The sequence below is a fragment of the Periplaneta americana genome, chromosome 16 (genome assembly GCF_040183065.1).
Source record: "Periplaneta americana isolate PAMFEO1 chromosome 16, P.americana_PAMFEO1_priV1, whole genome shotgun sequence".
Lineage (NCBI taxonomy): Eukaryota > Metazoa > Arthropoda > Insecta > Blattodea > Blattidae > Periplaneta > Periplaneta americana.
Window position 1 is genome coordinate 186,637,764 of NC_091132.1, and position 24,346 is coordinate 186,662,109.

The 24,346-nt window shown below is 35.6% G+C and overlaps 1 protein-coding gene across 1 annotated transcript in view; it reads right to left on the bottom strand.

Moving 5' to 3' along the window:
* Window positions 1-13,644, bottom strand: part of LOC138692243 (uncharacterized) — a 180,655-nt gene extending 167,011 nt beyond the window's left edge. The window contains exons 1-3 of the mRNA XM_069815379.1: window positions 13,503-13,644; window positions 2,655-2,723; window positions 2,439-2,574 (exon numbers count right to left, since the gene is read on the bottom strand). Of these exons, the coding sequence (XP_069671480.1) occupies window positions 2,439-2,574; window positions 2,655-2,705 (187 nt within the window). The 5' untranslated portion in view covers window positions 2,706-2,723; window positions 13,503-13,644. The remainder of the gene's footprint in view (window positions 1-2,438; window positions 2,575-2,654; window positions 2,724-13,502) is intronic.
* Between the last annotated feature and the right edge of the window lie 10,702 nt (window positions 13,645-24,346).

The following is a 24,346-nucleotide window of genomic DNA, read 5'->3' on the forward strand; positions in this document are numbered from 1 at the left end:
TGCCAGATTTTAGAAAGAGAAGAAGGTAGTTACCCTCTCACTTGCACACAGTGTAGACATGACTTTTAAGTAAACAATTTCCGAGAGAGAAATATTGTCGGAATTTTTAGTACGAGTTTGTATTAACAAAATAATAATTAATATCAACTACAACCGATTAATTTTAATCGACTCGATTATTCGATTAGGCCCTAAATATTTTTGATCGATTAATCTTACAACAGAAATTGATCGATTAATCGATTAAATGCCACAACACTAATTACTACACCTATTATTATTAATTTTCCACAAATTCAAATCAGAAAAAAAATTGCTCAAAAATAGCCCCGAAAATGTTTGAGTAGACCAATGGTAGAAATCAATAGCCAATTCAAATTTCAAGTCGCTCAATTGGCTACTTGTAGCCCAATCTGGCAACCCTGCGCGTGTTCAAGGCAGAAATTTAATTCTCGTTGATGTGTCAACAGAGTGACGGATGCAGTGATCACAGACTACAGGATACTTACTGAATCATCTATTCTCTGTGATCATCTTATGCACTTTGACTTAAGTTTGGCGCCATCCAGTATTATGTCCACTTTGGGAAATGGAAATTTGATGCCTCAGTCATTGGTCTCGGCTGAAAAGTGGAGAGAAAAACTACACAAAATACGCTCTTTCAGATGATATTAAAAATGAACTAATCTTCTCAGTGACGTCATATCTCGCACAACAATAGCCGCAGAAATATTTTGTTTTCATAAAAAATACTTCTTCATAAATACAAGGTTTACGTGTCTCAGTTTCTAATCCAAAATCCCCGCTTCGCATTCAGTTGCAATTACTCGTTACTTCTGAAAAACCCTGTATATGTGGGCTATTTGCATCAATTTTTTTGGCTTTGTTGTTCCCGGAAGTGCATCGACATCCAACAAAATACTCGCGTCTTGCGTCGGTGCTGCCATCTGGCCATCACACCAACGACCAATATGGCCGCCATGTTGGAGTTCGGTCACTTCTGCGAACGAATAGAAGAAGCTCGGCCAGCTTTACCCGTCACATCGAATATTTGTGAAAGCGCTTTTGTGGCTCCATAACATCGTATCGTGGCCCGTTTCGGGGGCTCTCGTGGAAAGGGCAGACGCTCGGCGGTGGGCGGAGACAGAGAACGTGACAGCGGATCAGGTTCTGGAGTCAACGCCCCTCAGACGGCGTGCAACAGTGGCACAAGTGCGTGCATCCATTACAGCGAGAAAGCGTCATTACAGGAACAGATCCTAGTCGAGCACCTGGGACCCCTACTTCGCTGGCATTCCGCGGAACTGGCCCTGATTTGCATTCTCCAGACACGAGCGGCAGGAATCTCACGCTCCAAGTCGCTGTGACGTCACAAGGTCTCGCCTCGCCTTAATGCCAAACTTTAAAAGGCAAAACGAAAAGTCTCGGAAACAACAAACATGCGAACATTAATTCACCGTAAATCTTGTCTAACGGACGTGAAACAGCCCTCTCCGCCTGGCAGATGACAGAACTCTGCCCGATCTAGCAGAAAATGTAGAATGTGTAGGCCTACAAAACACGGATGTTAACAAAACTGGATCCGCGATCGAATGGTTGCTCGTAAAAACGGGTTAGCATCAATTGGTAATAACGGAGAAAAAACAATGGACATATGAATTCACAAAATAAATAAGATACTATTTCATTTGCATTAATATTTCTGTTTTATATGAAGTCAAGTCAGTTTATTCACAATTATTACAAAATTATGGTTAGTCTGTTTCTGAGAGCACCCATTCAATTCAGAATTCATCTCGACGGAATCGATTCGATCAAATCAAATCGGGGGAAAAGCGAGGAAAGAGAACAAAAGACACACGAGGAAAAAAATGAACAGCCATAATGATCCGCGGTAATGCGTACTTAAACCATTTTACCACAGATTTGGTCCACTGTTAAATACTAATTTTAACTCCATTTATATATTGAATTTTTGGTTCAGGGAAAATATTCATCTTTTTACGAAAACTCTTTTGTTCACTGATTTATAGCAATACCGTGGATCATCATAACTTAGTCAAATAGATCAAGTTTAGGTTATCCCACACGAAAGGTCAGCAATATCAGGCCCTACCTCACAGAAAACACGAACAATCTTAGTTCTATCTTACATCAATATCAGGTCTTGTTTCACAGAAAACAATATCAGAAAAGGTTACGAACAATATTAGTCTGTAACTCACCCTAGTTCACATAAAACGCGTCACTTCTGAACAATAACAAGGAACTCCAGCAAGCAAAAACACGCGTGCATTACTAAGAACTGCACAATGCACCCACCTGCTACAGCGAACCTCCTCGGATCCAGTTTTCTTCGACACCAAGCGAGAGAACTGCAGAATCGCACGAAATCACCACACAGCAACACGCGTGAATCATCACTGATCACCGCTTACCTTGGCTGCTGCTTCCAGGAGGCTGGGAAGATGTCGGGAGGCCTCTCGGGGGCAGTGGCGGAGCTGGACAAGCAGCGGCGAACCCCAGGGGCGCGTCGGAACCGGAACCTGCCGGCCGCTGCGCCGGGCAGTTCTTCTGCGGGCACAAAAACAAATGCAATCGCTTGTGTTGGCAGAGAGTGCGTCGAGGGGGTAGCGGCGGCGGGGTGGACGTACCTCGCTGTTGTTCTGGGGCGCCTGGTTCACGTTGACATTCTTCGTCTGCATTGCTGTGTCACATGGGTCCTGCAACACAGAGTGCACGGGTCAGGCATAGTCGTGGCCTATTACACCCCGGGGTGACTGAACCCTGTATGCGACCCACCCGAGGTGGTTGGAACCAGCCCGCGACATGGTGCAAACAATAGCAGCCCGCGGCAGTCTTGCCAACTGTCCCAGCTATCTCTTAATATTTTATTTATTTATTTACTATTTACTTATTTATTTAATATGGTGAGGCCTTCCCTACTACACCACCAGAGTAATAATAATAATAATAATAATAATAATAATAATAATAATTATTATTATTATTATTATTATTATTTATTATTTACTTATTTATTTAATCTGGTGAGGCCTTCCCTACTACACCACCAGAGTAATAATAATAATAATAATAATAATAATAATAATAATAATAATAATTATTATTATTATTATTTATTATTTACTTATTTATTTAATCTGGTGAGGCCTTCCCTACTACACCACCAGAGTAATAATAATAATAATTATTATTATTATTATTATTATTTATTATTTACTTATTTATTTAATCTGGTGAGGCCTTCCCTACTACACCACCAGAGTAATAATAATAATAATAATAATAATAATAATAATAATAATTATTATTATTATTATTATTATTATTATTATTTATTATTTACTTATTTATTTAATCTGGTGAGGCCTTCCCTACTACACCACCAGAGTAATAATAATAATAATAATAATTATTATTATTATTATTATTATTATTATTATTATTTATTATTTACTTATTTATTTAATCTGGTGAGGCCTTCCCTACTACACCACCAGAGTAATAATAATAATAATAATTATTATTATTATTATTATTATTATTTATTATTTACTTATTTATTTAATCTGGTGAGGTCTTCCCTACTACACCACCAGAGTAATAATAATAATAATAATAATAATAATAATAATAATAATAATAATTTATTATTTACTTATTTATTTAATCTGGCGAGGCCTTCCCTACTACACCACCAGAGTAATAATAATAATAATAATAATAATAATAATAATAATAATTATTATTATTATTATTATTATTATTATTATTATTATTTATTATTTACTTATTTATTTAATCTGGTGAGGTCTTCCCTACTACACCACCAGAGTAATAATAATAATAATAATAATAATAATAATAATAATTTATTTACTTATTTATTTAATCTGGTGAGGCCTTCCCTACTACACCACCAGAGTAATAATAATAATAATAATAATAATAATAATAATAATAATAATAATAATTTATTATTATTTACTTATTTATTTAATCTGGTGAGACCTTCCCTACTACACCACCAGAGTAATAATAATAATAATAATAATAATAATAATTTATTTTGTTTTACCTGGTAGAGTTAAGGCCTTCTCTTCCAGTCAACCAGATCTACAATTGAGAAGTTCAGAGCAGAAGTGGTGTAAGTCAATTTTTACGGTGAATGTTACTTATGTCCCGACCACTATAGGAGACATAGTCCAGTTTTACACTAATCCTAAACATTTAGTATAACTTGTTGCTTGTGTAGGCAGTCTTTTACATTCGATTTGCGAAAATTGGTTTATAGCGCAACATTGGCAGTGATGAAAGTGTGAAATATTCGGGTGAAACGAGCGTTGAGCGACTTCCGCCGATTTTGGAATAGACACCGACGCACTTGAACTGCCAACATAGAAAACAAAAAATCACACTCAATCGCTTTCACCTTCATCTTGACGGGATAATAAAAGCCTAAACTAACCTAACCTAAGTGCGTCGGTGTCTATTCCAAAATCGGCGGAAGTCTCTCAACGCTCGTTTAACCAATATTCGTTCAGTGGGCGGTGGATACTCTACATTGACCATTTTGACTTACACAACTTTTGCTCTGGACGGCTCAAATAAATAATATACAAAACACAATTCCTACTTTCTCTTTGTTTTTTCTCTTTCTCTCAATCTCTCTGTTCTTCGTATATACATTTACAGGCAAAATATATATCCATGTCATTTAAATTTGTATAATAACTACAAAAGTCAAAATTGACTTGCACCACTTCTGCACTGAACGGCTCAATTAATACAAATGCATTAGTAATAATAATAATAATAATAATAATAATAATAATAATAATAATAATAATGTGAAACACTATTATAGAAACTTATCTAATTTACCAGTTAAGCTCAATACGTTAGAAATGTAAAGATAATTACTTAGGATTATCAATAAGATTTTCTGATGATATGGCGTTGTTAGCAGAAGAGGAGACGATACTAAGGGATATGCTACTGGAGCTAAATGACAGCTGTGAGCAGTATGGGATGAAGATAAATGCAAACAAGACGAAGACCATGGTCCTAGGAAGAAAAGGCAAGAAGGTAAACTTGCGAATTCTAAATGAGGCAGTAGAGCAAGTGGACAGCTTCAAATACTTGGGGTGTGCTATAAGCAGTAACATGAGCTGCTGCCAGGAAGTCAAAAAGAGGATAGCAATGGCCAAGGAAGTTTTTAATAGAAGAAAGGAGAACCTTCTGCGGACCTCTGGAAAAAGAACTAAGGAAGAGACTAGTGAAGTGCTTTGTATGAATTGTGGCATTGTATGGGGCAGAAACAAGGACATTACGATGAAGTGGAGAGAAACGAATAGAAGCATTTGAAATGTGGATATGGAGAAGAATGAAGCGTGTGAAGTGGACAGACAGAATAAGAAATGAAGCTGTGTTGGAAAGAGTGGGTGAAGAAAGAATGATGCTGAAACTGATCAAAAAGAGGAGGAAGGAATTGTCTGAGTCACTGGCTGAGAAGAAACTGCCTACTGAAGGATGCATTGCAAGGAATGGTGAACGGGAGAAGAGTTCGGGGTAGAAGAAGATATCAGATGATAGACGACATTAAGATATATGGATCGTATGCGGAGACGAAGAGGAAGGCAGAAAATAGGAAAGATTGGAGAAAGCTGGGTTTGGAGTGAAAGACCTACCCATGGGCAGAACACTTATGTATGTATGTATTTATTTTTTTTATTTTATTGGGTTATTTTACGACGCTGTATCAACATCTAGGTTATTTAGCGTCTGAATGAAATGAAGGTGATAATGCCGGTGAAATGATTCCGTGGTCCAGCACCGAAAGTTATCCAGCATTTGCTCGTATTGGGTTGAGGGAAAACCCCGGAAAAAACCTCAACCAGATAACTTGTCCCGACCGGGATTCGAACCCGGGCCACCTGGTTTCGCGGTCAGACGCGCTGACCGTTACTCCACAGGTGTGGACTGTATGTATGTATGTATGTATTTATGTATGTATGTATACTACACTTAAGAGCAAATGTAATTATTTACTATGCCTGTTGAATTAGGTAATTGTGCGTTTTAATTCGATAGCGTCCGACAGGTTATATCGACGGGAAGAAGATTCCAGATTCGAGAGGCGTAGATTGTGAATGATTGAGAATAACAGCATGTTCTGTGCTTAGGTGTAAGAATAACAGTTTCTTGTTGAGACCTGGTGCCAAAGCTGTGAAGACACGAGAGATTCTGAAACCGACATGGCAGATAAGATGGACAAGAAGTGTGCACGATTTGATATAGCAGCGAGAGTGAATGTAGTTTTCTGCGATTTTGCTGTCGGAGCTGTTGGAAGTATGGTGAAATATGGTCACAATACAAAAAACAAATGCAGAGGGGAGAAGTAAATAATAAATAGAAATAAAATTACAAATACAAACACAAAAAAAAAGCAAAAAGAGGGGAGTAAAAATATACAAGTAGAAAGATAAGATCAAAAAGTACTAATGCAATATTCGAGTGCCTAATATATTAGTGATTAAAGAAAATGACTAGAATCTAAAAGTAATTAACTGGTTGCGCAAATATCAAGAGAAAAAAAACACTAACAATTTCGAAACATTCGAATGTATGTATTTATTCACACTGCAAATGGGTGACTACCCAGTGGCAATGATAACTAATTACACTGAATAATGACAATTAATAATAATAATAATAATAATAATAATAATAATAATAATAATAATAATAATATAATAATGAAATGAACAAGGAGGATCCTAAATTAAATGAAGCACGATCACTTAAAATAACATTTAAAGTAAATCTAATTTGTATCTTAACACTAAGTTCGAGCTAAAACCCACGAGTATGATATGTTCATACCTGCACAAGTACCTTTCAGCACTACACTCATTTCGCTGTCAACTCACTCACTGTACTGGTACTACGACACATTTCACTGATACTATCCTGATTTCACTAACACTTCTAAAACATTTCACTGTTCAAATACTTTGCACTACCACTGTAAACTATAACATTTCACTGATACAGCACACTTCACTGATTCAGGACACTTCTTCATTGATACAACACTTCAAATAACAAAACAACACCCTTTAAATATTGTGCATAATATACTACTGTCTATTAGTAAAGTCCTTAAGCCTATTTTAAATACTTTCTGGTTGTTGGTAAAGCCTTTAGTAAGTCTGCAGGTAAAGCATTCCAGTCCCTGATAGTACGATTGAGAAAAGAAAACTTTCCAGTGTCCGTCCTCTGCCTTCTTTCCCTCAATATGAGTGGTCGTTCCTTGAAGAGTAATTTGCAATAAGTTAGAATACTCAGTTCACTGCAATGCACTCTATGCAGTAACAAAATGCTTAATGAGTTTGTTTTTTTAATACTTTTAGATTTCGACAGTCACAGTTGTCACTGGGTGGCTATTCCACATGCGCGATGGTGAAATTGTGTATGACAGGCATGTCAATTGATGCCCACAGGAGCAAGCGCGCGCTTTAGAGCCCAGGAGAGCCTGAGCGCTTTACAGCGGAAAGGAAAGAGACAGACGAAAGAGGTTGTATCTGCCGCTTGGTCGAGCTATATTCAGGGATGGCCAGCACTGATCCAATAGATAAAGGGAAGAGAACTTATTAAAACTGTATCCATGTTAATTTTTAGATTTGCCTGAGAAGTATAAGTGCATTATAAGAATGTAAGTTTTAATTTTAATGCTCATTTTTCACAAGTTTGATTTTTTTTTACTCAAAAGAAACATTTTCTCAACTTTTCGTACAGAAAAGTAAAATTTTCAGGTATAGGCCTATTTATTTAGTAGCCTTACAGAATGTTTTCGTAAATCTAATATACCGTATATACGTATTACTGAAGATAGTGTATTGAAAATTTTGAAAATATTCGCATGGAAATTGTTTGTAAAGAAATGAATTAACAAAGCAACTACTGTTACATCATAAGCAAAAGATACGTGCCCATGTGTTGTAACAATGTCAGCTCTATAGCTTCAGCAGATTTCGAGAAAATAATTTAATATTCTGATGATAGGAAGTTGCTCACAAATATCACCTTAAAAGCATAATGCGATAAGAGTTTTGTTATGTAATATTATTTACACTTAAAACAGATACAGTACCGAGGTAAGTTTGCTTTGTACTGTAATATTGTTTTGATTAGTTTATTGATTACTTTTGTGAGGCTAAAGGTACCATCAATATAAATTCCAACTTATCATGTCAGACTCAATCTCTTTCTTTGGAATATCACTTTCTTTATGAATGAAGAGTTTCATCCACTTAATACAGTATAATATTATACTACTATGGAATTTAAGTGAATATTCCTTCTTAACTCTCTATTATGTTATTAAGATTTAAAACACAAGTGCAATATTAAGAAATCAGTGTTAGTACTTATGTTTTACAGACAATATAGATAATATTAAACAGAAAGAAGCCATACAAAAGTAACGACATAAAATTTCACGTCCCGTTTGAAGTTTGTGCACCACTGTTTTCTTAATCCAACAGGTTGCTTATTTATATACACAATCCTTCCTCTTTCCATACTTAGTGCTTGATGCCCGCGCACGACGTCAAGGTCAGAAAAATGCGCTTGCTTTGACATCACTGGTGTATGATGATGAATACGTTGATGTTTTATGTGTTGGTATGGCTAGTATGCGGCTATTTTGCGTGCGTGTGAAGAGATTGTGATACGATAATAGGTATCTGAAGCGAAAGGCAAGGTAGGTAGGCGTAGAGGTGTGGAGGACTTGGAAAAGGATAACAAGGAAATGAAAATTTCTATGTTCGTTAAGGCGTAGCCAGTTTAGAGTTTGGAAGGATGGGGTAATGTGGTCAGCGAGACGGACATCGCAGACGAAGCGAACACAAGAATTATGAACACGTTGTAATCTTTGCGACTGGTTGACATTGAGGTCAGTCAGTAGAAAATCACAATAATCGAAGTGGGGCATTACTAGAATTTTTAAAGCACCGTGGACTAATTAGTATTTTTTTAGTGATTGCGGGAGAAATTTTTTCGAATGATGTTTAATGCAGTGGTTCCCAAACAATTTTTGAGGGCATGACCCACTTTTGGGTGAGATTTCTGTTTGTAATACCCCACTATCGTACTGATTATCGACTCCATTCGAAAAACACATCTCTGTAAAGTCGCAGACAAGTATAATTTCACTCAAAACCAGTGGTACCAACACCCAAAGTACGATTTTAAAAAACAACTTGTTGAATATTTTTGCGGAAGAAGTCAGTCGCATCCGGTTTTAGAGGATTGTGTTCAACTGGCTGAAATAATAAAACAAAACCCTAGTAGGATAAACACATTCAAATATGCAGGCCTGCCACCAACTGATGGTATGTTGAAATCAGACTTTTTTACGCAGAACATAAGCCTCGAGCTTGCGAAAGAAGTTCTTAATTTTTTTTTTAATTTTATTGGGTTATTTTACGACGCTGCATCAACATCTAGGTTATTTAGCGTCTGAATGATATGAAGGTGATAATGCCGGTGAAATGAGTCCGGGCTCGTATTGGGTTGAGGGAAAACTCCGGAAAAAACCTCAACCAGGTAACTTGCCCCGACCGGGATTCGAACCCGGGCCACCTGGTTTCGCAGCCAGACGCGCTAGCCGTTACCTTAAGTTTTTGATAATATTAATTTGTAACCTCGTATTTATGCAGAATAAGCTCTCTCTATGGTTAGTGATCACCATCAAAATAAAAGCAAATCTCCTTGAACCTGAAAATGATATCACTGTGTGTGTCGAATACCCACTTAGTCCAGATTTGAGAAGCTACTTTCTGAAAAAAGGGCACATTTATCAAATTACATTTTATTTTATACCAGTGATGTCAAAGCAAGCGCATTTTTCTGACCTTGACGTCGTGCGACGGCATCAAGCGCTAGGTATGGAAGGAGGAAGGATTATGTATATGAATAAGCAGCCTGTTGGATTAAGAAAACAGTGGTGCACAAACTTCAAACGGAACGTGAAATGTTATGTCGTTATTTTTATATGGCTTCTTTCTGTTCGATATTATGTAATTATATTGTCTGTAAAACAAAAGTACTAACACTGATTTCTTAATATTGCAGTTGTGTTTTAAATGTTAATAACATAAAGAGTTAAGAAGGAATATTCACATAAATTCCATAGTAGTACAACTATACTGTGAATGAAACACATCATTTATAAAGAAAGTGATATCCCAAAGAAAGTATGACATAAGTTGGAATTTATATTGATGGCAACTTTAGCCTTATAAAAGTAATCAATAAACTAATCAAAACAATATTATAGTACAAAGCAAACTTACCTAGGTATATGTTTTAACTGTAACTAATATTATATAACAAAACACTTATAGCATTATGCTTTTAAGGTGATATTTGTGAGCAACTTCCTATCATCAGAATATTAAATTATTTTCTCGAATTCTGCTGAAGCTATAGAGCTGACGTTTTACCAACACATGGACACACATATTTTGTTTATGATGTAACAGTAGTTGCTTTGTTAATTCATTCCTTTACAAACATTTTCGAAGCGAATATTTTCAAGATTTTTAATACACTATCTTCAGTAATACGTATTTACGATATATTAGTTTTACGAAAACATTGTTTCAGTACCTGTAAGGTTACTAAATAAACATATCAGAAAATTTCACTTTTCTTTAAATATGTAGAGAAAATATTCCTTTTGAATAAAAATCAAACTTGTGAAAAATGAGCATTAAAATTAAAACTTACATTCTTATAATGCACTTATACTTCTCAGGCAAATCTAAAAATTAACATGGATATAGTTATAATAAGTTGTCTTCCCTTTATCCATTGAATCAGTGCTGGCCATCCCTGAATATAGCTCGACCAAGCGGCATATACCACCTCTTTCGTCTGTATCTTTCCTTTCCGCTGTAAAGCGCTCAGACTCTCCTGAGCTCTAAAGCGCGCGCTTTCGCCTATGGACATCAGTTGACATGACTGCTTTATGCAATAAACTAATTACAGAAACATTTTTTTTTATTTTTATGTTCAACGTTATATATTTCTAAGTATAAAATAAATGTATGTTAATAAGGCGTTTTTTTTTTGTTTTGTAAATAATCTCGCAACCCTTCCTCAACTCTTCACACGACCTCTCAAGATGTCGCGATACACACTTTGAAAACCACTGCAGTCTATAATAATGTCCGTAGTACGCAATTATTAAAGAAAAATAGAAGTTTGGAGTAATTATTCTCTAGAATTACTGAAATCAGTTTTTATAGTATATGGTATTGTCTAAAAAATGTATTATTCACAGTAAACATAGTTATGGAAGTAAATATTACATCCCTTAAACCAGCGGTTACCAAAGTATGGGTCGTGACCCCCAGAAGGGTCGTGTAAGGGTTTGAGATGATTTACAAATTAAGTCAAAAAGTTTCTTATTAACATTTATTTTTTGTCTTTCACAGATTGAGTTGGTAGAGCTGTAAAAGTTGAAACTGCAGTGAATGTTGGAGTTGGTTGTAATTTTTATGCATCATCTTTGTAGGAATCGATGTAGAAATTACATAATTGTGGCAGCACCGAGTTTTTCTGCAGAGACCAACATGGATTCCAAAAATTGCATTTACCATGTCTGTCCTGTACTGAATCTGTTTCTAGATTTTGTTTTAACATGATTTAATTGACTGAAAATTCTTTCCACTTATGAATTCGACCAAAAAAGAACTAACCTAATTCTTTAAATGGATCTGTACCACTGGCATTAAGATAATTAAATACCTTACACAATACACTGACGGATTTGTTATTAAAAGACAAAAAAAAAAAAAACAACAACAAACACAAAAACAAAAAAAAACTAGATTTAAATTAGACATGGGGTCCCCGTACGTCCTGTAAAATACGGAACACCTCTTTTTCGCGTTCCGTTGCCCCGAAAGAGGTCTTCGGGACATGTTTTTGCCCCGTAGTTAAACATTAATGACTAAAAAAACAATATATATGAATATCAACTGTTGTTTTATCATAAATACCAGTCTCCATCACAGTTGGTGACATTGGAATTCGCTACGTTGGCAACACTGGAGGTGACTATGTACGCAATATTCTAATAACAGTTCATACAATGAAGCAAACTCCTTTCAAATTAAACATTATTCAATCACACTTCTTTGGTGAGATCGTAACTGAAAAAAATATTCTGATTCCAAAGATGATATCGTCAATTAATTAAAGACAATTCTTAAATCAAAACATTTAAGTTTGAGGAAGTCTGGATGGATCTGTTCAAAAGTGTTGATGAAAAGCTCCCAAATTTAAAAATGTGATAGAGTTCATTGTATGTGTTACTCTTAAAAATGCAATGTTGGCAGATTGGTCTGTTCTATAAACTCACTGTGGACTGATGAGAAAAACATGTTACATAAAGACTATAAAATCAATGCTTGTTTTGAAATCATTTTTCATTGAAGATTGTGTTGCATTTCATAACTTAATACCTCGAAATAATTCATTTTATTGCTACAAGACATGCAGTTTTTAGAGAAGTATTGTAAGAGTAATTCTGATTTCTAACAGAATATTCTCAAGTGAACCTACCGGTATATTGCAAGGAGTATATTTTCGATTAATTTTCTTCAATTTATTCTTTGCGTAAGTAGTTTATTTTGAACAAAAGTAATTAATTTGATTTAACTTTGTTTTAATCTGTTCAAAGGCGACATGGATAAAAGAGATGGAAAATGCACAACAAAGCTCAATTTAAAATCACTGCTGTGCGTGTCGTATTTTTCTGATATTTCTGGGAAACATAATTCGACAGCATTTTTAAAAGCCTAGATTTTCCATTAGCAAATAAATGGCTATGTTTCCCAACTAAACTGTCACTGAAATAAATTAAATTTAGTACGAAAACAACCGAGTTGGCAGCACTGTTGGTATATAATTGTCGAATTTTGTCAGAATATCTAATCACCTCGCATTTAAAATTTGATTTTTTTTTATGTGTAATTTTACTAGTTGAATAAAATAGTCAATTCACAATTTCACTGCTTGAAATAGTAGATTAAATTGAGTAATGTAAAACACTCTGTCAAATTTTCGGCTCATAAGAATATTCTCCAGCTTTAACGAATTCAAACCAGCTAGAACAAAAATAGCCGGAAATCGGCTGAGTTGGCAATACTGCCCACAGTCCTACTTGCGCATGCGCTTTGCTGTGAACTGCTTCCGGTCACGCGCCACCCCGACATTCCTCCAGCAGGTTCCACACCTGTGGTCCGCGAGTGCAGGTCAGCTATTAATCGGACAACAACACACGCTTGTCTCTCCTGGCTAGGCGCTCCGGGTTTCCACCATAAACAACGTTGATACGGCTGTGTCGCGTCCCCACGGCAACTCGGCGCGCCTAGCGCGAGACAGTTGACAATCGCACTCACCTGGCATCGTGGGGTCCGCTCCGTGAACGTCGCACCATGTTCTTCCAATCTTTGTTCGTTTCTGCTGTCGCTACGCTCCGCTGTTCCGGTCGAGTTACCCGCGGAACTGACGACAGCGCCGCTCGCGGTAACCGCACACAACGTCGAACAAAAGAAACAGGAGCTGCGGGCAGTGACGTCACAACTGCCGGAAACGGGCCGCTCATCCCCTCGGTGGTAACGCTACACCAAAGACGTACACGGTGCAGGTAGCCGCGCCCCACTTCGCTGCAGAGTTTAACGCACCAGATTCACACGTGATATCGCAGCCCCATCTCGTGGGAGTCGCGCGCATTGTGGCGCGTGTAAAACGGGACGCGGACCGGAACGAGATTCTGCGACGGAAATCACTCATTTGTTATTCAGGCATTCATTTGTTTGCGTCTTTTTAATGAATGGATTCGTATTCTTCGAAAGTTTTCATATTCCTAACGACCTGACACAATATTAACAGGCGGTGGGAATAAGTTAACGCATTCACAACTCCCTCCATTCAGCCACAATCAATTAACACGGATATAAACAGAAAAGAACTAATTAATTACAGGTTCAGAACGGAGCATATAAACTCTTAGCAACGAACTGTTTCATGATTTAGTAAGAAACAAATCTCCAACATATCGAGTGACTGAACATAAATCATACAGGTTGATAAACCAACAAGAGTAATGGGTACTGTATTAAAATATAACCTGATAGAACTGGTTTAAGAAACTTTGGGAAAAGTAACAATAATTTCAAGGGAAAAATTGTTCAAATCTGCTTTACAGGGAGCTTCACCTGAAAGACTAGATTTGCAAAGTAACAATAGCCACAACACAGCAACAACTGACGAACATTCATGCTCTAATGGGATTCAAATCCATAACCGTGACCTCGTTGCCATTAAGCTAAGCTTCAACCGTTCTGTTCACCAGGATAAGGTTAATTTATTTATTTCTTTATTTATTTAGCATTTATTTAGTTATTTATTTACATACTCATTTACCCTGGAAAATCAAAAGAGCCAGTGGTCCTAACATACCCGTTAAGGCTGGTTCACAATAAACCTGGAACGAAAACGACAACGAGAACGGAAATATTGTTAAAATAAATGTATTTAAATGTGAGCATTCACAATTAACTAGCGAGAAAATTCAAAGATTGGTAACATGGATTCAAATGGACGTCCACACACTGGAAGAGATTCTCATTCGAGGCAAAAACCTCGCGCGAGTTTCTCGCTGGAATCGGTAGCTCAGCGAATTTTCTTGACACATTTATCAAAGATGTTTGACATTTATACTCTTTATGACGATTGAATGTAGAAAAAGATATCACAGGTGGCGATGAATTGTATTGTTTTTATTTGAAAATGAGGAAAGATGGCTGATAATTGCAGTCAGAAACTTATCGAACTTGTACGATGTCACCCGTAGGCCTATTTATATGATACAAGGGATGAAAACTATAAAAGCACGAAACTTAAAGAAGAAATATGGAGACAAATATCAGATTATCTGAAAATAAATAGGGTTATATTTTATTTTGATGAGATTTAATAGTATTAATTAAACATTTGAAATAATGTATCTATATGTTTTAACTGTTTACATAATTTTAATCAGAACATAGCAAAGAATCCTCTATCATATCATGAATGGCAAAAAACTGAGGTCCATTCAACCTGAAATAACGCCTAAACGTATCATCATTCAAATCGAAACCAGTGTCCAAAACTCGCCCTTATTTTCGTAAGATACAATGTGATTTTCAGATATTTCTGGCTTTAATTTTAGGCCTACTTCTTCTTTTCATTAACAAAATATGTTCATGTAACTCCATTTCCTCATCATCTGAATACTCAGATTCTACATAGCGTTCATACGACAATATACTCGTACTTACAGGTTATATATTTAAGTACGAAAATATACGTAAATACATAACCTATAATATATCCTCCAACGAGTCATTTATAATCAGATAAGTGCTTTCTGCATGAAGGCAGTGCATAGATGATCATAGCGAGGTGTGATCTGTGATAGCGAGAACTCGCCAAGTGTGTGGAGGAAGGCTCTCGCCTCTTTCTCGCAACACATTTCTCGCTAGCGAAAACTCTTCAAGTGTGTTAAGGGCCTTACTCATTCATTTTGTTACTGAAAGGGAACGTGTCTATAAAACCCTATGATGCTTATAATTCTCAATGAAAAGAGTGACTTTAGTATTTTTTAATTTACAGGAAACATACGGAAAGAAAAGTTCCAAGTCAGTAGCATTTGTAAGAAAATATAATACAGTTTCGCACCAATGATGTGTTCCGAAATAAACAGGATCATACTACTTTTTAAAATTATAAATTAAATCGAAAGTTAGAGGAACTGTCGCACCTAAATTAAATTTCATTTTTCTTCTTGAACACGTATAATTATATAAAAATAAAATGCAATATGCGTATCTGCAACGAATATCATACTGCAGTGTTGTAAAGTAATTATTGGACAATTAATTGTTCTAAAAAGCTGCCAATAGTGTTTTTCAGTCCCTATAACTTCTAACACGAAGCGACGGGAAGTCTCTTGTCAGTCAAGTAGGCCTGTACGCTGCTATACTAATATTACGAATTCAGAATCTTGTTCAGAACTTTACGTTGTCACCAATACAGACCTTTGCAGAAGGTTGGGTATCATATAACAGAAATTGCACAAAAGAAAAAAATACACAGAAAGTTGCTCAATGTGTGTGTTCTAAAATCGTTTCCAGAACACGTTTTCTTTCCGGCGCTGTCTCTAGTAAAACAAAGTTAATCACAAAATCACAAGCAACTAACAGGGGAGCAATTGTTGACAGAAAGGCGGCACAGGTCTGGTTCTTTTTACACAGTTTTACCAGGAACATGACGTCAGCAGTCAGCTGGTTGGCCTTAACACTTCATGGGCTGTCACGCCAAGGATTTACATTGTATAAATTGTTGATAGAACTTAAGGAAAGTGCTTTGCGTTTTTTCATATTGATATGTACGTAGCATAAGAAATAATAATAATAATAATAATAATAATAATAAATATGTGCTGCTACAGCCCTTCAAGGGCCCAGACCTACCAGCCGGCTGCTGGCCTCACGTTCACATGCCGAAGCAGAGGAGGACGATCATCCAACCAGAATGGAGGTATCGTGTGGTTAGCACGATGATCCCCCCAGCCGTTATAGCTGGTTTTCGAAACCGAATTTCGCTACCTATCTTAGCTCCCCAAGTGCATCACGATGTTGGGTGGACACCGGTCCCATACACTGCCCGAAATTTCATTAGAAAATTTCTTCCCCCATGAGGACTCGAATCAGCGTGCATTCCGTAACGCCAGTCCTAGGCAGGATGCCTTAGACCACGGCGCCACAGCGAGGGACATAAGAATGTTATACAAATTCAAATTTCTTCACGAATTTTAAGTCCAGAGGTGATTTAAGAAATTATTAGTGCATAAATCGACGCGAGAATGTCGTTGATTATTATTATTATTATTATTATTATTATTATTATTATTATTATTATTATTATTACATTAACAATTGTAGATTTTCACAATGTATAAGTGTTATTTAAAAATCGAATGGCTGGCGAGCGCGTTAACAAAAATGGTCAGGGCTGCCAACTTGGTAAGTTAGTATCTACAGAGGTCAAGAAGACAGCTGGCAGGAGCATAACGCCATAACAACGAAGAATAAGAAGTTCTAAGATACTGATGACTCTTACGAGATAATTTTACACATTACTTCTCCATAATTCTGCTGATGTTTATAGTACTTTTACTTTACAATTGTATTGAGTAACTTATATAGGGACATCATTTTATTTTTACTAACATTTTTAATATTAACCTGGCTATACCTTTCTATCAACGATTGAAACAGGAAACACCGTTTGCTACCCTTTCCACGACGGAGTTCGATGATACTGGCGTAAAATACAAATCACTTTACTAGGTATAGGAGGGAAGAAAAGTATTCATCCATTTATGTAAACTAGGAAATATCGCAATTTTGAGTTTGATAATTTTCATTAGGTTTTTGTTTAATCAAAATACAGTACTGTATTAACACTTAGTGTTTTACACACGAATTGAGCTATCCATTCGGACGTATTAATTATGCAGTGTATATTGTACTGTTACAGCACATTAGCGTACAATATAGAGAATGAAGTTAAATTGAAAAATAATTATAATATGGATATTTAAACACATTTTAGAAAATGGTGGCCATTCATTTCGATACAGGCTTCAGTTATTTTGTGCATATTATCGCACTATAGACTATTGTACCTAATTCCAATTACCAGTTTCGTCCTTCGTACGAGTAACTCATGTTGAAATAATTCTGTACCTACTCTATAAAAGAGTACCTTACGTACTGTAAATTCAATCTTCACTTCTGCCCGATCCGAAAAGATAAAATCACTCAGAAATGCTATCTACTGTCCGTTCAAGTGGTTTTGTCGCAGGGTTGTAGAAAGGGGGGGGGGAAATCACGTGACAGTTAATTACTTAAGGAGGCCCTTTTGCTTAAGTTATTTTAAACACTTGAATAATATTACGTAGACGTCCAATTCCTAACAGAAATTAATGTTTTCAGAAAAGAGCTAAAATGGCCCAGCTACTATACTTTACAAAGGGACGAACAGAAGCAGGTGGGGGAAACCGGGATGCGACATATGGAAACGGACGACAGTACCCGTACGAAAATATGATTCAATATTGAAAGCTCTTTCGTCACTGGAAAACGAGAACATATTTCTGAAACGTACTATACTCAGTAACTCAGTACTGCTTACGCGCCCTCGGCTCTGTGTCGTGAACGGTTGGAAGTTTACTAGTAGAAGGGGTGGGAGTGAAGTACATTCCAAAACTCAGGTACAATAAAAATTGAAGTAAAAATAAAATGATGTCCCTGTACAATGCAAATTTTACTATTGTGTTCACGTATTCTATTGTATTTTTCTATTACAATACTGGACAAAATTGGTTTTATTACTGCATAAATTATATAACTAAAAAAAAAACTGATTGTAACGATGTCCCTCATATGTTTGCTTTCCCATGGTTAACTACAGATATTTTCAGTTCGAACATAATTCGTCGAAATAGAAGGAAATTGTGGAAAGAGACAGTATTCCATTCCGACATTGTTCTGGACAGAATTCAGCCGGCGGGCGGCCTTGGAAAAGAAGCGTGACGCGTCGCTGACAAGTACACTGGTACACTGCCTCAGTTCTCTGTCGTTACATTTCACTTTAATCTCAACACAGAGTGCAAACATTCATCGGATCCACTTTTCCTCACTTATCCAGTCCGTTCCAACAGAAAACGTTCGTTTACGCACCGGCAGGCACCCCTCGGCGAAGTTAATGCAGTACATTCAGCACATAAAAACAATTGAAACACGCTACCATGGCAACTGCAGAGTTCAATGATTAGGCCCGTAACACACTTGAAGAGTTTTTGCTAGCGAGAAATGTGTTGCGAGAAAATTCAAAGATTGATATACCTGGTAAGGTTTATCTTGTCTCAGTAGCAATAAAACCAAGTCCCTTCAAATGAGGGTGGAAATTATAGGAGGGTTGTAAATTTTCAGGATTCCTTTCAAAATCTTGTTATTGTACAGGCTGCCGGAACTCAGTTTCTTGAAAGACAAGCTCAGTGACGGAACTACACAGTACGAAGAGAGATTTTAGATTTATTTATCTATTTATTTATTTAATAATAACATATACATAAAAACGTTACACCTGTGGAGTAACGGTCAGCGCGTCTGGCCGCGAAACCAGGTGGCCCGGGTTCGAATCCCGGTCAGGGCAAGTTACCTGGTTGAGGTTTTTCCTGGGGTTTTCCCTCAACCCAATACGAGCAAATGCTGGGTAACTTTCAGTGCTGGACCCCGGACTCATTTCACCGGCATTATCACCTTCATTTCATCCAGACGCTAAATAACCTAGATGTTGATACAGCGTCGTAAAATGACCCAATAAAATAAATAAAAAATACATTAAAATACCCCGAAAGAGCAAAGCTCGTGTTCGGGGACAGTTCCGTTACACAGATACACATACTTTGTAGACAAGATACTTAAGGAAAAAGCTCACATAAAGATGATAATAAAATTAGTAAATAATAATGCTAGTAATAACTGAGTGAAAAAAGAGACGATGTTGAGATTGATGGATTAATATTAATATTTTATTATTTTATTTTGTGCTACAGAATGTATCAACTAGTCCCTTCCGCCACTGCATGGATGGGCGGCACCGCTCCACTCCCCCCATCCCCATAACAACACAGACGAAGTAAGACATATCTCCTTTCTCTCTCTTTTCACTGTGAGACAAGATACATTACACAGCCTTTAACATGGATTCAAATGGACGTCCACACACTGGAAGAGATTCTCGTTCGAGGCGAAAACCTCGCGCGAGTTTCTCGCTGGAATCGGTAGCTCAGCGAATTTTCTTGACACATTTATCAAAGATGTTTGACATTTATACTCCTTATGACAATTGAATGTAGAAAAAGATATCACAGGTGGCGATGAATTGTATTGTTTTTATTTGAAAATGAGGAAAGATGGTTGATAATTGGAGTCAGAGATTTAACGAACTTTTACGATGTCACCCGTAGGCCTATTTATATGATACACGGGATGAAAACTATAAAAACACGAAACTTAAAGAAGAAATCTGGAGACAAATATCAGATGATCTGAAAATGAATAGGCTATATTTTATTTTGATGAGATTTAAAAGTATTAATTAAACATTTAAAATAATGTATCTATATGTCTTAACAGTTTACATAATTTTAATCAGAACATAACAAAGAATCCTCTATCACATCATGAATGGCAAAAAACTGAGGTCCATTCAACCTGAAATATCGCCTAAACGTATCATCATTCAAATCGAAACGAGTGTCCAAACTCGCCCTTATTTTCGTAAGATGCAATGTGATTTTAAGATATTTCTGGCTTTAATTTTAGGCCTACTTTTTCTTTTCATTAACAAAATATATTCATGTAACTCCATTTCCTCATCACCTGAATACTCAGATTCAACATAGCGTTCGTGCGTAATTCGTAAAGTACGGCAATAGACGTAAATACATAACCTATAATATTTCCCCCAACGAGTGATTACTATAATCAGATAAATGCTTTCTGCATGAAGGCAGTGCATAGATGATCATAGCGAGGTGTGATCTGTGATAGCGAGAACTCGCCAAGTGTGTGGAGGAAGGCTCTTCGCCTCTTTCTCGCAACACATTTCTCGCTAGCGAAAACTCTTCAAGTGTGTTACGAGCCTTATAGTGGGGGTCAGTTATGAAAACTCAGAACACAACATAAAATCGTTGCCATCTCGCTATCACATATTTCTTCGATGCTAGATAACCTGGTAGTTGATACAGCGTCGTTAAATAAGCAAAAAGTGACGGATAATTCATCAAATCTTTGTAGTAATTGCTGTTCGTGATTGTTATTGTGAGCAATGTTGAAATTGGAAGGATATTTGGAATTGGAAGTAAAAGTTTGATATTTCTTCTTCTTCTTCTTCTTCACACACACACACACACACACACACACACACACATATATATATATATATATATATATATATATATATATATATATACACAGGGTGTTTCAAACATACGGGGCATAATTTCAGGTATGTATTTCCCACATGTAGACAATCAAAATAGTTCATTACAACATGTGTCCGGAAATGCTTTATTTCCGAGTTATGGCCTTCACAACATTGAAATTCACCGGAACGTTTTTCTTTCCGCAGGTCGTTGCCGTCAAAGGAGATATTAAGAGGGCACTCTGACAGTTCATTCCGAGGCGAAGGTTACATTCAGTGTTGTGTAGGCGTTAGACTGTACGACATGTATTCAAATCAAGAGCTGGCAGATATACACTTCATGTACGGTAAGGCGGACGGCAATGCTGCGCTGGCTCGTCGTTTGTACCAGGAGAGGTAGGCTACCCACAGCGACAATGTCCAGATCGGAAGACATTTGTACGTCTCCATAACCGTCTGTGCGAGTATGGAAAATTTAACTCTCCTGGTTTGGGAAGGGGACGACCAAGATCTACAACTCCAGTAGTACAGGAGGAGATTCTGGAGGCTGTGAACATGACTGAACCCTCTCGATTTCTACTTGTGGGGCCATTTAAAATCATTGGTTTATTCGTCTCCGGTGCCTGATTTGGAATCCCTTCGGAATCGAATTGTGGCATGTTCTGAGGACATACGCAATACTCCTGGAGTTTGGGATCGTGTTCGCAGGTCAATGAGACATCGATGTGAGGTCTGTATCCAAGCAGGAACATCTTCTGTAATGACGACTTGCGGAAAGAAAAACGTTCCGGTGAATTTCTACGAGTATGTTGTGAAGGCCATAACTCGGAAATGAAGCATTTCCGGACACATGTTGTAATGAACTATTTTGATTGTCTACATGTGGGAAATACATACCTGAAATTATGCCCCATATTTTTAAACACCCTGTATATATATATATATATATATATATATATATATATATATATATATATATATATATATAGTGAAGATAACGTTCAGAACGACGCACTATGTAGACACAAGATCTTCATGCATCTTAATTGAACGAGTGTTTTAACATTGATTATTTCAATATTCTTTCCAGATTGCATGTGTACGCGCATGAAAAATTGAACCGTGTAGATGGGGTTTAACGGTACTGTTCAACTATGATCCCTGTGCGATAATGCATACATTTCAAGCATAAATCTCAAATGGAACACTTTAACAATCACACAAATTTTCAGACTCCAGATACTAATTCTTGAAGGAAAATTCACCGAGAGACAAGCCCGTAAATCAAACCCGGGACCTCTAGATCTGGAAGCGTGCATGTTGACCACACCCACGGAGGCAGCCATTGTTGTCAGTGTAGCTAATTTGATTACGAGCAATAACTCCTTCCGGCGCATTTCTTTCTATGTCAACGAGTGAGATAAATTTAAATCCTGTGTTATCAAATTGCCTACTTGTTACACAATAGATTTACTTACTTACTTACTTACGGCTTTTAAGGAACCCGCAGGTTCATTGCTGCCCTCACATAAGCCCGCTATCGGTCCCTATCCTGAGCAATATTAATCCAGTCTCTATCATCATATCCCACCTCCCTCAAATCCATTTTAATATTATCCTCCCATCTACGTCTTGGCCTCCCCAAAGGTATTTTTCCCTCCGGCCTCCCAACTAACACTCTATATGCATTTCTGGATTCGCCCATACGTGCTACATGCCCTGCCCATTTCAAACGTCTGGATTTAATGTTCCTAATTATGTCAGGTGAAGAATACAATGCATGCAGTTCTGTGTTGCGTAACTTTTTCCATTCTCCTGTAACTTCGTCCCTCTTAGCTCCAAATATTTTCCTAACAACCTTATTCTCAAACACGTCACACAATAGATTTCAATCAAAACTGGGCAAACCACTTCTTATAAAAGTAATGCAATGTAGTAACTGAAGAATGAAGCTAATCTTCATTGGACAATGGTGTGATTCCATTGTTGTCATTTTTCAAACTGAAATAAATAAATAAATAAATAAATAAATAAATAAATAAATAAATAAATAAATAATTAAATAAATAAATAAATAAACATATAAATAAATAAATAAATAAATAAATAAATAAGTAGATAAATAAATAAATAAATAAATAAATAAATAAATAAATAAATAAATAAATAAATAAATAAATAAGTAGATAAATAAATAAAGAAATAATTAAACAAGTAAATAAATAAATAAATAAAGTAATAAATGAACGAACAAATGAACGAATAAATAAATTAATAAATAGATAACTAAATAATTAAATAAATAAGTAAATAAATAAATAAGTAAATAAATAAGTAAATAAATAAATAAATAAAGTAATAAATGAACGAATAAATCAATAAAAAAATAACGTAATAAATGAACGAATAAATAAATAAATAAATAGATAACTAAATAATTAAATGAAGAATTAATTAAATAAATAAGTAAATAAATAAATAAAATAATAAATGAACGATTAAATAAATAAATAAATAAGTAAATAAGTAAATAAATAAATAAAATAATAAATGAACGATTAAATAAATAAATAAATAAGTAAATAAGTAAATAAATAAATAAGTAAATAAGTAAATAAATCAATAAAGGAATAAATCAACGAACAAATGAACGAATAAATAAATAAATTAATAAATAGATAACTAAATAATTAAATAAATAATTAATTAAATAAATAAGTAAATAAATAAATAAGTAAATAAATAAATAAATAAATAAGTAAATAATAAATAAATAAGTAAATAAATAAATAAGTAAATAAATAAATGAATAAGTAAATAATTAAATAAGTAAATAAATAAATAAATAAAGTAATAAATGAACTAATAAATAAATAAAGTAATAAATGAACGAATAAATAAATAAATAAGTAAATAAATTAATAAATAAACGAATAAATAAATAAATAAATAAATGAAGAAATAAATAAATAAATAAAGTAATAAATGAACGAATAAATAAATAAATAAATTTTGTGCAATAAACGAATTTTTGCTTATAAATAGTAGCCAAATTCAGATATCGCATTCTTGATTTGTTCCGAGTTAAATTAGCCTGCCATCAACAGATTTGTGCAAATATATAATTTTTTTTCAAATTGTAGGTTGGTCTATTATTGCGTAACTCCTTCCAATTGTCAATAGTCAAATATTAACACTG